The sequence below is a fragment of the Aythya fuligula genome, chromosome 2 (genome assembly GCF_009819795.1).
Source record: "Aythya fuligula isolate bAytFul2 chromosome 2, bAytFul2.pri, whole genome shotgun sequence".
In the NCBI taxonomy this organism is placed as follows: domain Eukaryota; kingdom Metazoa; phylum Chordata; class Aves; order Anseriformes; family Anatidae; genus Aythya; species Aythya fuligula.
The window spans coordinates 101001707-101017470 of record NC_045560.1 but is presented as its reverse complement, the minus strand read 5'-3'; the positions used below and the strand labels follow the sequence as shown (position 1 = coordinate 101017470).

Sequence of the window (15764 nt, the reverse complement as noted above, 5' to 3'; positions counted from 1 at the left end):
ATAAAGGGATCTAACAGTTAAGTGGTTGGCACAAAAGTCTGCTAACTGATGTTAAGAGCACTGACTGCAATTCAAAGAGGAAAGTTCAACAAATGTTTCTAGAACTGAAGAAATGGAAAGCACTTTAAGGAGGACATTGATATGCACATCAAAATAAGAAGAAAATAAAGCTCAAAATCCTTACAAAGTACGGTAGTGCAGGTAGTTAGTGTTTTCACAGGTGTTTATAGTTGTGCCTTTGAACTTATTTACTTCATCAGCTATTTTACTTTTTACGGTCTCTCTCTCTCTCTCTCTGTGCATAGACTGTTGGATTTCAGACCCTTGTTTTAGCACTTGTCACCTACCACTGTTTTCAGTAGGGCATTTTCACTCTAACTGAAAATAAATTATACCAGCGCATTGGAGAGAAAACACAGAATATTTTAAAGAGTCATATGAAAAAGTGTGTAGGCTGTTAAAGAACTTTCTTCTGACACATCATTGCGAATACATTCCCAGCACAGGATAAGATTTATTACCATCAATAGATGTTTCAGTTCAATGGGAGAATAAAACATTCTGCCCTGAAGAACTGCGTTCTGGGTGATTACATTTTGACCTCAATTCCTGCTACACCCTATAGTGAATTTGTCTATAGAATAATATTTCCTCTGCTTGGATCTAGTTCAACATCATGTGAAGTTAAATCTTTCTTTTTATTTTTACATTCTTTGGCTTCTTAAAGTCAGTTATTACTACATGCATGGTGATTTTTCATCCATGTTAGATGCTAATTGTTTTGCCATGAAAAGTTTTTTAAAGCATATAGAATACTTTTGTTTGTTTGTTTCTATTCTTACAGGATGCTAGCATAACATTGTCATTAAGAAATTCAACTTTAAAAACTAACATTCAAATACATTTTTCTGACTCTGGCCTCAGTCCCTTTGTGACTTAAAATAGCAGCTTTGTTTAATTTCTTTCCCTCTGTTGCTGTAATGATAAACCCAATAAATGGAAACAAAGCAGAAGCAGATTACTATCAACAAACACCCAAAGTGAGCAAAAGTCATTTTCCTCTAACAAATGTAAAAATAGTACAGAAAGGCATTCAGAAGCCACCATTAGCATTATGCTAGACACCACCATTGCCTTCCAAGCTGTTCTCTGGCTGTTTGCTGTGGATACCCCACCACTGGCTGCAGAGAGGGAGAACCCCACCCCACAGAGGCAGCTGCAAGTAGCATGGTGCCCCAAAACCCAGAGTCCTCCCCACTGGTGGCTCTGCACCTACTCACATAATAGCGGGCCCATCCATAGAGATTTTTCATACACAGTTCATTATGCTCAGTAACTTCTGACAGCAGAAGCGTTCTTACTCAAGTGTAGCTTTTATATTAGGTCATTAACCAGTAGGCAGGGGAATTTGACATTCCTTTTTTTTTTGAAACTAATTTTTAATGCTGGAAATAGTACATTTTGCAAGTGCAAAGTAACCACTACAAAGGGTTTAAGAAATTGTTTTCCAGAAATAATTTCTGGATTAATGAGCAGTAGATGTCTTAAATTACACAAATGGATTCGAAATTACACCAAAAGTTTCAGAAAAGTTGTGAATTCCAATAACACTGCTTCTACCTGCAGAAGTTTTACATTAGCTCTTGAAAAGCATTTATAAAAAGCTTTCAAACCACAGAGAATCTGATCTTCAAGGCACTGAAGCATGTGCATAGTCTCAGGATTCAGGAAATTCCAGGTTGGGAAAGGCTCTGAAATTCAGATAAAGTCGATTTAATTGGATGTAACTTAAAGCTTTTATTTGGGCACTGTTATTGTGTCTGGAATACATCTTTCTGGAAAAATCTCCCAATGGGCAAGAAACCTGGGTGACAGAGAGTGAGTCATAACCTAGTTGCCATGGCAATGGGAAATGGCTCCCTGTGCAAATCGTCAATTACGAGAGCACTAGAATCATAGAATGAAGACTGATAGGAAAGAAAATTTTCTCCTTGATTTTGTTAAATTCACTTCTGAAGTGGAAGCACTTTGAGCTTTTCTAAAATACCCTACATTTGGATTTATGTGATGAGTACTGCTATTCTGATATTAACATAGTGGTTGCTGCCTCAGTCAAGAATACATTTTTCCCAATCCAACTAAATTTTGAGCACTGTATTTTCTTCTGTGAGAAGAGCTTTTGAGGAGTTTTTGTTTGTTTTTGTTTGGAATTCTTTGGTGTTCGGGTTTTGGTTCATCATTTGGTTCAATGATTGGCGCCAAGACACTCTAGCTGATCTCTGAAGTAAGTAGCGACCTGTGATGCAGACCTCACATGGGAAATTAAATTGAGGAGATATGACCTTCATGTTAAAAGTTTAACATCATCTAATGATGGTTTTGATGAAGTTTAGACCTCAACTAAATCGGCTGGCAAGTTTTTCATAACACACATTTACCATTCATGGATCAGAAACAAGGACAGAGGTTAGCTTTCAGTTCCCTGTACCTGTAAAACACCAAATCCCAGGCAGCGAGGACATCTGCTCTCTCTCCATGAAGCTTTGCATTTAATGTTATGGGAGAAGAGAGAACTGAGAATACTTGGCTTTAAGAGACATGCCTTGCTGTTGACGATGTCATGTATTTCAATATCAGGTGAGGTTTCTGAAAATTTTCATTAATTATGAAACATTTCTAAAGCTGCCTTTTTATATAAACAACACCTGCGAAAGACTGCAAGGTATGAAAGTTACTCATGCTAGTGAACACATCTTGTATTATCTACATGAAGCACTGAGAATTGCCAAACTGCATTCTGATGGCTTCAAACATCTCAAACATTCAACTTGCGAGCACTGTTATTTGTTGAATGCTACTCTATACTTTTTGTTGGTTTTAGAAACACTTCTCATATAGAACAAGAACGAAAAGGAAACATACAGTTTTACCTGCCGGTAAGAAGCAAAAAATAGCTCTTCCAGAAAGTACACATGGATATGTATTGCTTGAAAGGTCAGATCTACTTTTCATTAGTCATAAGAACCTGCTGTAACCTGTGCCAAGCTTGCCTAGTTGATTGAGATATTTCACACACACACACAGAGAAGACTTTTTTCCACAAAGTTTATTTTGAGCCTTTTCTATTTTAGAAAATATTTTTTATTTCTGTGTTCTTTTGTGCTGCTTTTGGCAAATGTTATGTCAAAGACAATGCTAAATTTCTACTTTTAAACAGTAAGTTTGCTATAAATTATTTTATAGGAAGCAATCGTATGCATGATTCTTGGGCTCTTGACCACAGGCTTAACAAAACTTTCTCAGCTTTGATACAAATGGTCAGAAATCCCATTATTGAGTGATTCTTCTGAAAGCAGATGTGACCTGGCCAGCATTAATTGTGAAAGAATATACAGCAGATTTGCTTGGTCCTCTTTCTTCGTTTTCAAAAATGTTGTGCAACTGAACCAGCATTCCACTACAATGACTCACAAATGAGTGAGAAAAACAATTAGCTTCTGTATACCCAGACCAAGAATATCTAAGGCACACCTAAAACAGGTTTTCCTTCTTTTTCAGAAAGAAGTAAGCAAATTGGAACTTGGCTGCATTTTTTCCTTATTGCTACTAAAGTTAGAAAGCACATTCAGCCAGAACTTTCCTGCTCTAATTAAGAAGGATCAGTAGTCTTTGACCACTGTGTCCTTCTAGGAAATGTGGGTGAGTGCAGTCTGTTCTCTCACCACTTAGGTGAGACACCCTGTCCTCGTGGATTCTAAAGACAGCTCTCAGCCAGGCAAGCTTTGGGCTAATTCTCTTCTAGCATGATTTTACTGTGAAATAGCTGCTGAGTTCTGAAGATATTGTTTATTTCAATTCTGAAAGGTTATATGGTTTCTTCCCACTGTATGCCTTCAAATCTCACAACATCTCTGCAATGATACAAGTTATGTTTGGATAAAATACTTAGTTCATCGCACTCTGTGAATAGGTGCAATTTAGAGTGAATAAAGCATTTTTGATTGTGATGATTATCTGTCATGGCTATTTACTGTGATAAGTTCTTGCACTGTGTTTGAAAGGGAAGGCAGCAAGTTTAGCAGAGTTTTCAGTCTTTTGCAGATAAAAGCATGTTCTGCAAGTTGTAGGGTGCATCTCTGACAGGTTTGAAAATACCAGAAGGGGCTTTGCATGCACCACCCCTGCTTTGTAAAACCACAGATCAACAGACACCCGTCAGCTTTCTGAAAATCATTGGTTTCATTTGGCAGCGAGACTTACTGTTAACCTCTGATATTTTGATGAAATCATGTGAATGCTGGCCTTATGAAGGAGAAGAAATGAATTTTGCTTAGTAAAAAATAAAGAGCAACACAAAATTGTATATTTTTCAAAAGAACAATAAACAGTATTAAAACATGGTTCTATGGTTGAGTTTAAAAACTCAGACTAGTGTGATAATAATGGCTGACAATTTAAATGGCATAATTTTGCATAGTAAGAATTAGAAATGCCAAATTAAATTTAAGATTCATGTATTGGATAGAATCGCTGACCAGAAAAATGTATATTTTTAGGCTCTTGATAATGCATTGTTATATCTAAAAGGTAGATAAAGGTACATCAAAGGTGTGTCAAAAACAACAAAAGACAATAAAAACAGAAAAATACTAATGCTGAAGTTACTCAAAATTCAAAAGCATTCTCTGAATAAAGTATAAAAATCTAACCATAAAATGTAATATGAAACAATAAAATTTCTTTTCCTAGCCTCTTGAGATTTCTTTATAGAACAGATTATTCTTACTTTCAGCTGAAGCTGAAAGGAAAAGTAAAAAATTAATGGAACAAAACAGAATCTGTTTCCAAACTCCAACTGGCTTACAACTTGTTCATTTTGAATAAAATTACAGAATCATACGCAAAAATCACATGCAGTACTGATCTCTTAAAATTACATTCCTGATCTACAACGATCTGTGGACACATGCCAAATATCTAAGGACCAGAATCTCAAAAGTACAAGCTTTCGTATACCTGTGTGTAAATAATGAAGAAGCTCAAATGATAACAAAACACTCAAATTGATTATTCAATATTGATTCATGAGTTTACAAAGAATTAGTACGTTTGTGAACCCGAGCCCATTTGTTTGATGTAAACCCAGTGCAGATTGCCACTCCCCATTTGGAATGGAAGAGAGTAGTATTGTAAGAATCTCCTCTTCCAGTGAAAATTGGACCAGTTTTCATACTTCCCTCCCACACTTAAAAAGGTCATGGTAGCTGAGTTAGGGCTGGCAGGTAGAACACACAGCAGAATACCAAACTGACTTGTAAAGTCACGATTGTTAATTTTAAGCACCTAAAACACCACGAATAAAAATAAGTAAGATGCGCCTATGAGCAGCTGGCACTGAGACCAGAGAGCATAGAATGACCCTCATCTACAGAGCCAAACCCTTCCAGGTTACCAAAGGGGAGACTAAGCAGCTATCGGGAATATTGTCAAATATTGTCATTAAACTGGGGACAATACTAGTTTGCACACCCCAGAACTCTGCCATACTTGTTTAAAACTGTTAAACATTCCAGGCAATCATCTTTCCTGTGATGAGCACTGGTTCCTGTTACTATTTAAGCTGCATTAATACTGATGAGTTAAGTATCTTCAATTAATTTATTGCAGTTACTGAATGAGGTCAAGTAATTAAAAAAAAAAATACAGAGCAGATGATAAATGAAGAATGCACATCTTCTACAGCGTGGCCCAGGAGCAAAAATATGAGTTAAAAGGATTAAGGTATTGTGAAATTATACTTATCACAACTCAAGCAAGGGTAGTATAACTGCTATGACAGTGGTGCAGCTGTAAAATAACTCTAGGAGGCCATCCGTGGGAAAGATTTGAAGGGATGTTTTTATTTTTATTTGTTAACAATCAGAGGAAGCCTGAACTGTAGTCCCCCTAGACAGCATTCTTCAGATCTTTGCTAACCATTTTTAATTTTTTTCCCCAAAAGGACAGTAAAAAACTTCCTTGAAGGACAATCAAATTTGAGAAGCTGTCTCACTTAACTGTGAAGGGAAATCCTTACATAAAGCTGGGTCAAAGTCTCAGTATAGAATTTTTCCCCTTTACGGTCTGGCACGGACAGCTCAATCAACCCCCTGAAGCCAAAAGCCTTTACACATCTTAAGTAAAAGAAGTTCTGCAATTTGCAAGTTTGATATTGAGTGATGAAAAACTCTACCAGGGGTCATATAGTTGCTACGACTGAGTGATACTGTCTGATTTACCAGGAAACTAATAGTTGCAAATCTCAGGGGGGAGGGTGGAGGGGGTAATTACTTTCTTATAATTGAAATCTGAGAATTTTCACGTGGGCTTGAAAATCTATTACTCAAAAGTTTGAAAACTTCACTGGTAAATCATGACAATGTATATATTCGCATGAATGTGCCCCATACCAAAGCCAAATATGATTTGTTTAATCTGCAATTTTTTTTTACCACTCAAGTGGAAATGAGTTCCTTGAAAGCTTTTAACATGCAATAGATGACACAGTCTTTGATAAATGTGAAAGCCTCATTTGGAGTGGATTTTATGTATATATCTCTTTCAAATTTAAAATAAATTCCTACTTGATTACAAACTTCTAAAAAGAGAAGGCAACTAAGTAAGAGTTAATGCAAATGGTAATAGTGTTCTTTTGGATAAGGATTTAAAAAGGAAAAAACAAGCTTGCATGGCCATGCCATTCATGAGAGAAGTTAGATTAGGAAGTTACATTAGAGGAGTTAGATGCATGATGAAAATTACCTTTTAGTTTAAAGTCTTCTCTGAAGACTTTGTACTCAAAGTAAGTATAGAGATTTGATGCATGAACTCTCAAGAGGCTTTTTTTTTTTTTTTTTTTGATTTTCCTGAGGAACAATACCAACCACCAGTATGTACTGATGCCTTTGTTAATTGCCTCCCATAATTGTAAAAACGTTACAAAATACAGAGAAAATAGAGGTTATCTGTCTCTGCTGAATTTTCAGATAAACACAACACTCAAGCTTACTGTAACAACAAATGTACTAGCAATTTGTCTAGATTTTTTAACATGAATAATTTCTTCAAGAATTTCTACAGCTCAGTAAAATAGAAATGTTTAACAGTAGTCAGGCATCCTATTTATTTTATGTTCTTATTACATTGGGTATGTATTTAATGAAATCATTCAACTATAGCTAGCTTATAGATATTTAAAAAAAAACAGAAATCAATATCCACCATCATGTGAAGGAACGTTACCTTAACTAAACAGTTTTTTCTCTGTGCAGACTTAAATAATTCAGATGTGAGAATCAGTTAGCTACCAAAACTACAAGACTTCAAACATCTCTTGGTTTGCAATCTTCAAACATCTCAACTTGCAGTTCCACTTCGAGAACATACTGCTTTCTTTACAAGGCTAGTGACTTCCAGCATTGTGGATCTCTAAAGACATTTTAATAATCAGACTGGAAAAAAAAAAGGTTGATTAAGCTTTAAAAATGCAGTTCTACTTCATCTCACCCTGAGTATTTCTGCACTTTGAAAGAGCTCTGACAATCCTTGCTAAATTTTAGGTTACTTAAACTGAACATAATTTGGCATTGAGTGCTCATTTTTCTTTTGTCTCTGAAAAATCAAAATGCATTGTGTCACAAAGCAAAGTCACAATCTGCATTGTGACTTACATCTCGACTTGAGAGACATCATCAGGGTTGAGTATGCTGAAACACTGAAATAACTTTTTGAAAATCTTTGAAATAATCTTGCTAATTTGAAGGGGACATCCTGCAATAGTATGAAATGAGAATGACAGCTTTTAATAACCATTTTTCAAGTAACAATAATTATTCAATGCATAAAGTGGAAAAGAGTCAGGCTTTGATGGCCTCTTTGCTTTTTGTTTTGTTAGGGAGAGGAAGGTTAGCTGATAATTATATATCTAGTAATTATTTAATACAGCTGTTATAAGCATCATGGTTTTGTCAAATGAGTAATACCAAATCACACATTCTACGTCATAAAGACACAGAATGGCTTGAGTTGGAAAGGACATTAAAGACCATCTCCCACCCTGCCATGGGTGCTCAAAGCCCCATCCAACCTGGTCTTCAGCACTTCCAGGGTGGGAGCACCCAAAGTTCTTTGGGCACTGCTGAAACAAACAAAAATCCCCTGTTTTGTCAGTGGAAAACATCTTTTATCACTTGGTTAGGTAGAAAATGCTAGTGACAGATAAATATGGCATTGCTACAACTCTTTTAGAGACATTACCAAAGTTTTGCTATTTGCTCGCTTCTATCTCTCCCTGATTTAACGTAAAATTGTATGTGTTGGGGGAAACTTTAAACACTCTGCAAATATTTCAGAAGCATGTTCTACAAAATTGTCTTGTGTTCAGGCATTAATGTATACTTCCCTCAAAATCATTTAGTATGTAATACTGAAAAGCATATGACCATAGTTACATAGTAGCAGATCAAAGAAAGCACAGGCCTGGATAACATCTTGGTGTTTGTTTTTATTTTTTCCTAAAGGAAAAGCTTTTGGAGTGTTTATGAAATGGAAAGTAAAAGATTTTGTTTCAGTATTTTCTATTTTCTATGATGTTGTAACTAAAACTGATGCACATACCTCAACCTGAATAAACTGATTATCAGCGTATCTGTCACTTGTAATATCACTAAGTGAGAGGGTTTTTTTTTTTAATTGTTAGCATTTAAAAAAATGCAGCAGTTTTAACTGAAAGCTCCTTCAAAACTAAAACTCACATGCTGCTGTTCTATACCTAACAGGCATAACACAACATGACTGGCAACACTACAAGTTCTTAAATCTAAGTATATTTCCACTGTTCTTATCTGCAACATTATAAGTTATGATCCACAGACAACATACGCTGATGTGAATTAAAAAGCAAACAAAATTTTATTAAGACCAAACTGAAACCACAACTCTAATAATTTACAGTAACAATTTCAATGCATAATTTAAGAAGATTACTGGTTTTTCACATCCTTTTCCTCTGTACATTCATTCTCCTGTGTACATACTTTACATAGCAGCATCATTATAACTTCCCAGTTGGGATTAGAGTACAGTCTGAGCCACAACTAGTGCAACTTCTTTGGTTCAAAGTGATCAACTCCTTCTTCAAAGGCTTCATAAATTTCTTCCATAGCATGCATGCTACTTTCATAAATCCATGAATTAGAAGTCCTTTCTTTAAGTTTCAGGCTCCCATTGAGTAATCTGTCCAATTTCAAGATAAGAATTCATCTGATAATCATTAACAATCAAGAAGCTGCACAATATTCTCTAAGCATCTTATGTAGTAGGCATTTAGCTCATTCCCTTCTGGCTGTGGAGTAGCTAAAAGGAAGAAAAAACAAGATGTGAACTTCTCGCTGATTCTGAATAAAAAATGAATATTTTTATCAAAGATCATACCAAACACCTTGCTAGAATTCATCCTATTTTATAAGTATATCCACTATGTTATGAGTAGAAAATTTAGAACATAAAGTATATGTTGCAAAGTCTGTTTATTGTTGTTGTTTGCTTTTAAAAGGCTGTAATTAACCACATTTCCAAGACCCCATTCAGTTATAACAAAAAAAAAAAAAAAAAAAAAAAAGGTGAAAAATGCCTTGTGATTCTTCTGTGTTACAATAAGGTAATCCCTTGTTTTTCTTAAAACTCGTCCTTGGGAAAGGCAAAGTATGAAACGAAAAAGAACAAGAGGCATGTTGTAAAATGTATCCATTTGTACTTAGAACAATCTACCATTTTAGCCATTTTTATACCATTTTAAACCATTTTGTTATAATGTAACATTGCATCATATTATTGATATTGCATATTATATATAATGCATATATATATTGATGGTTGACTTTGTGAAGGATGAATTTGAAACGGCACAACGATGAAATCAATGGATTACAATTGCACAGGATGAACTATCATGATCCGTTCTAGTATCTCCTACCTATGATACTGTCAAGTAGTGCTCGATGTAAGCAGAAATTTTGTGACAGAAATTCTGTCTTGCAAAATACTGTGGGAACAAGCCTCTGCACCAATGAACCTATCTGATTACAAATATAGAGCAAATGAAATCAGCAGCAAAACATTGGCTCAAAATTACACTTTTGCATGTGTTTCTAAGATCAGAGTCTGATGTGACTAACTACAAATCCACTGTTACCTACTAAAGCTGCAACTCCACACCAATGTTTGAAAATCATTTCAAAATGATTTTCTCTTGAGCTGAAGATAGCAACCTATCATATAAAAGCTATTTAACCTATAGTTATCTTCAGTTACTTGAGGAAAATACTCAAGGTTTCAATTAACTCATAGTACAGACTGGTACAATGTTCTGTTATGATCCCTAATCTATGTAGCTGAATCAAGTCAATCTGAGAACTGTTAAGCAAAGTAGATGCTAGATGAAGACTTTCTTTCCACTAAGTTTAAGAATTAACACAAAAGCATAGCATGTAGCAAAGAAAGCATTTTGCTGCAAACCAAATCTGACCTGTTCTTACAAACTAACCTGAGATTTAAAATTTAAAAATTTGTTAACCATAATACTATGAAAGATACTTGAAGTACTCAAAAGATGCCTAGCTAAAAATCATATCTGTACTCATGATTTTAGAGATGAAAATATCCCCTCAAAATCTTATAGGAAAGCAAAAAAAAATATCGTGAAGATATAAATTAAAATGCATTAGTGAGCTACTTGATGGAAAAATACATAATTGACATTAGATGACATTTAAACTTACTCTTCACTACAGAATAAGCCTCATCTATTTTTCTCCTTATTGATGGATTCTTCAGAATCACTTTTGCCTGAAGCACACACAAACAAAATAAAATCACTTGATTTTTCCCCCCATGTTAATACTTTAACAGCAAAGTTAACTCCTTTGTTTTAAACTAGAAAATGACAATAATTAGGAATATGAAATGCTGGAATTTTAGCAAATGACTTTGTCATCATCCAGAAAGCATTTATATAAGCAGTCTGAAATCACACAGGGCAAGTTACTTACTATGTTGTTCAATCCCCCCAGCCTGATCACCTACGTTATTAACATAAGAAAATGGAATTGCTGGTATAAGCTTTATTTTTTGTTTACTTAAAAGATTGCCATGTATAACAGTAACATTACATTTTTTCAAGTATTTTGCAAATACTAACCTTCTGATAGTTGTGAAGCAAAGCCCAAAGTGAAGCTGCTCCTATCCTCTGAACTGCTTCACTATCACTTTCCAAACAGGTAGACAGCACTGCAACAGCCGTATCTAATGAGACAAAAACAAAACAAAAACCACCCTCATCTAAAAATATCATCAAATATATACGTCTCTATTTTTATCCTTGGAGCGCACTTATTTCTATGACAAGTATTGGTATGGAAGAAGAATTACCAAAGTTATATTATCAGATTGATTAAATTTAAATATGCTCACAAAATTGAAATTAGTGTTTAAAAACACAGAAAAAACAAAAATAATGCTGAAAAATAAGAAATTGGTAACAAAACATGCACATGTTATGCACAGCCATCAGATATGCACTGGAACTGAGGAAGCCATAAAAGGTTTTTATAACTCCCAGTATCCACAACTTGAGCCTATCATATCAGGATAGAAATTAAGATGTTTCTATTTTCCATAGTAATTACTACATAGGTTATTTTTAACTGATGAGAAATATTTTAACCCTGCCGTAGGCACCTTAATTTTCTAGTTTAATTTTCTAGTCTGACTCTGAAACCTTTAAGTCTCTTCAAGTCAGATTGTTCACTTCACAAAATGCACAGATAATGTACACTTATAATTAAGGCAGCAAATCAGTATTGCAGGGGAAAAAATGACAAGGATGGACACTATAAGAGACCTGCTGAGTCTCTTATAAGGAAAGCAGGAGCATTCTCTCTGCAATTAAGTGGGAGAAAGAAACATGCCCTTTACAAGCAACTAAGAAAAGTTCTGTCCATGTTGTTATATTAAACACATATGTCATGATCATAACTTCACTGTTATTATAAACAGTTTCAGCACATGCCAAAACATAAAAATTTGCGTCAACAACTTTGATTTGCAGGAACTAATAAGGTTTTGTCCAAAGTTATGAAAACTCAAATATTCAACAATTCTAAATTAGATTGTTTCAGACAACAACACATGGAATTCTTCAGATCTCCCTCTAAAAAATTAGCTGTTTGAGAAAACTGTAAAAATACTTTAATTCATGTTGAATTACTATATTCAAATGATCAGTCTCATGATATTTTTTTAAATGTTTTGCTTTTCTTTTTGTTACAAATTCTTGTTTTTAAGACCATTTATGACAAAATATTAGTTCTATAAAAACTTCAATGAAAATCATTTTAGTATTACTTAGATAGGCACTTCTATAAAGTTCTTGGTCAGGAACCCAAATTACAATGAAAACATGGCATTTTTGAAGATATAATATTTTCTAATAGCTTAAATACCATTTAGGCACTTACCATTAGCTAATATTTTGGGTTTATTTGGTGGACTAAAACAAATGTTATGTAGAATAAGTAGTGCTATATATTGGCTATTCTTGTGCCTATTTTTACACATTTCCACGATCTGTTCTATAAAACCATCTATCTTCATAATCATTTGCTGTCCATCTTCTCCAAAAGATATGTTCAGTAGCAGCTTTAGCCAAAGAATACATATGTTACTAGGATTTTTATGACTTCCTTTTGGTAATGAAAGGGACAAAAAGTTCTGCAGGAAGTTACTCTGTCAGAAGGAAGAAAAAAGAAGTTAGGATATATATAGTAGTCCATATTTTCTCCGCTAATGTTTGACCTTTCAATCTGTATGCTTGATCAAAACCTAGTACTGATGTTTTTATTTATATACTAACGTTTTATTTAAATATAAATATATAAACATTTTAATATATATAAACATTTGTGTTATATATTGGTTTATATATAACTTTAAAGAATCTGTATCTTGGTTAAAAAGTTAATATGGTATATGTAATCATTTATGTAGTAGACACTTAAAAATTGGACCAACATAATACATTTATTTGAAGTACAATTTCTAACACTACATAAGCGTTTTACTTTGTGCTTAGTGTTTTTGTCCCCAAATGAGATAGAAACAATATAACTGAATCAATGCAGTATTACTGTGTATACAGTATACTGTGTTCTTGATTACTTACTTATACAAACAAGTGTTAAATGTATAGTATCCTCCCCTTCACAGATAATGAGGGGGCATTGGGAGGAATGTTTGATATGTCAGGGGGTCATATCAACATCCAGGGGAACCTCAACAAGCTAAAGAAATGGGCTGACAAGTATCTCAAAGTTCAACAAGGAGAAGAATGTAGGGAGGAACAAACCCAGTACATGCTGGGGGCCATCCAGCTGAAAAGCAGCTTTGCAGAAAAGGACCTGGGAGTCCTGGTGGACACCAAGTTGAACATGAAAGACATCGAGGCTTTGGAGCGTGTCCAGAGAAGGGCTATGAAGCTGGTGAAGGGCATGGAACACACGTCCTATGAGAAGCAGCTGAGGGAACTGGGCTTGTTTAGTCCGGAGAAGAAAAGGCTCGGAAGACCTTATCACTCTCTACAGTTACCTGAAAGGCAGTTGTGGGGAGCTGGGGATTGGCCTCTTGCAGATTACTAGAGATAGGACTAGACAGAATGGATTCGACAGAATGGATTCAAAGTTGTGCCAGGGGAGGTTCAGGTTGGAAATCAGGAGAAATTTCTTCTCAATAAGAGTGGTTAGGCATTGGAATGGGTTGCCCAGGGAGATGGTGGAATCACTGTCCCCGAGGGTGTTTAAGGAAAGGTTGGATGTGATGCTTAGGGACATGGTTTAGTGGGCAATATTAGTGGTAGGGGATGGTTTGACCAGATGACCTTGGAGGTCTTTTCCAACCTTAACAATTCTATGATCCTATGAGTCAGCAATGTGACCTTACCACAAAGAAGGTTAAAGGTATACTGGGCTACATATTCCCAGCAGGTGGAGAGATGATACTTTCACTCTACTCAGTAATCGTGAGGCTGGATTACTATGGCCAATTCTGCACCTCACCCAGCACATGAGAGACATGAGCATACTGGAGAGTCCAACAAAGGGCCACAAAGATGATTAAGGGACTAGAGCATGTCATATATGGGGAAAGGCTGAAGGAGATGGGACAGTTTAACTTTAATCACAAGATACTCCTTAATAAAACCTCATACTTCAATATGAAGAGGAAAGTGCATATATGACATTGTGAAAAATCAGTAAATATTATTTACCTTCTGAATAATGCCTTTACAGTCATGAGACAAAGCAAGGTTAGAAAGAAGATTGAAGACCACCTGCTGAAGTGAGCTGTTATCATTTGATACTTGAGAAGCCAATTTCAAGATGTTATGCATTAATGAATTGCCAGCTGCACTTCGTACAGAAAGTGATGGCTGTCCACCGCTGACCCAACAAAGTGAAGTACAACCTTAAGGAAATTAAACATTTATCAGATGAGGAACGTACATATTCATTAAAAAAAGAAAATCTATCTAAAGAGAGGCTTAACGGTTCAAGGATCAAGCTGGGACTTTTAAAAGGATTTTTTTGTTTTGTTTTGTATTTAATTCCTTTGAACCACAGTGAAGTAAATGGTATGTGCTTTGAATAGAAAAGTGACTCAAATGGAGCACTTTACAGGAATAGCAGTCTACTTTTCTAGAATCTAAGAGTTTATTCTGCTGTTAAAAAAAGTCATTGTTCTGTCTCGGAATGTATCCTGGTACATTATATCCAAGGCATTATAAAATTGTGTGTCATGAGAATCCAAAGTGACCCTCTGAAACTGGTTCGCAAATCTTGTCTGTACTCTGAAACTTTTATTTTCTTAAAGTACTTTTCTGAGAAACGAGTGTTGTCTGGAGCTATCATTACTTTGTACCACAGTACCAAGCAAAATACTATGCTACAGGACTACAAGCTCAAATTAGCACAGCAGCAGGGAACAAGTAAGTTGCCAATACAATGTTTATGCATGAATGTGGACATATACATTTTAATTTAGTGGTATTTGCCAACTGCAACTGTGGTTAATTATTTACATGGCAAGAGTAAGTAAAAACAAAATAGTCTTTAACCATTACAAACATCTGCATCATTTATTTGATTGCACTAAGGGAAAGCGGTTAATCAGCTCAAAGTAGATAAGTAAGTTTGAGTCACCTCAAAAATCAACAACAATGAACATAAAGAGAAAAACATTTATCCAAAACCTTATTAGCAAGAAAAATACAAATATAGCTTGGAGGCAGAGGAACAGGAAAGACCATCAGAACTTTAAGCTTGATTTCCGGTATATCACAAAGCCTTATATTCCCTGCTTTTAAATTTATATCCTGTGTGTGGCTAATTTATGCATGCATTTCTTAAGTCCATATTAAAAACAAAAACCAACAATACCTCATTATGAAAAAGTACATTGCAAACTGATTTGAGGTCTGGAGACATTAACTTAAAAAGAATGTAAAAATGTTCAGTTATGTTCTGTTAGTATATTTTAACTAAGCTAATTCTTAAAGGTGTATTGATAGGGAGAAAACAACATACTTATATGGCACTCTTCAAGCCACTAGCAAATTGTTATCTCAGTCAATAAACCAGGTTATGGAATGAGGCTTCTATTAGCAGGGATAATTA

At 34.9% G+C, this 15764-nt stretch overlaps 1 protein-coding gene across 1 annotated transcript in view; it reads right to left on the bottom strand.

Annotated features, from left to right (window-relative positions):
* Positions 1-8974: 8974 nt before the first annotated feature.
* RTTN (rotatin) overlaps positions 8975-15764 on the bottom strand; it is an 83984-nt gene continuing 77194 nt past the window's right edge. Inside the window, exons 45-49 of the mRNA XM_032183039.1 lie at positions 14360-14556; positions 12555-12822; positions 11237-11340; positions 10818-10884; positions 8975-9393 (exon numbers count right to left, since the gene is read on the bottom strand). Of these exons, the coding sequence (XP_032038930.1) occupies positions 9311-9393; positions 10818-10884; positions 11237-11340; positions 12555-12822; positions 14360-14556 (719 nt within the window). The 3' untranslated portion in view covers positions 8975-9310. The remainder of the gene's footprint in view (positions 9394-10817; positions 10885-11236; positions 11341-12554; positions 12823-14359; positions 14557-15764) is intronic.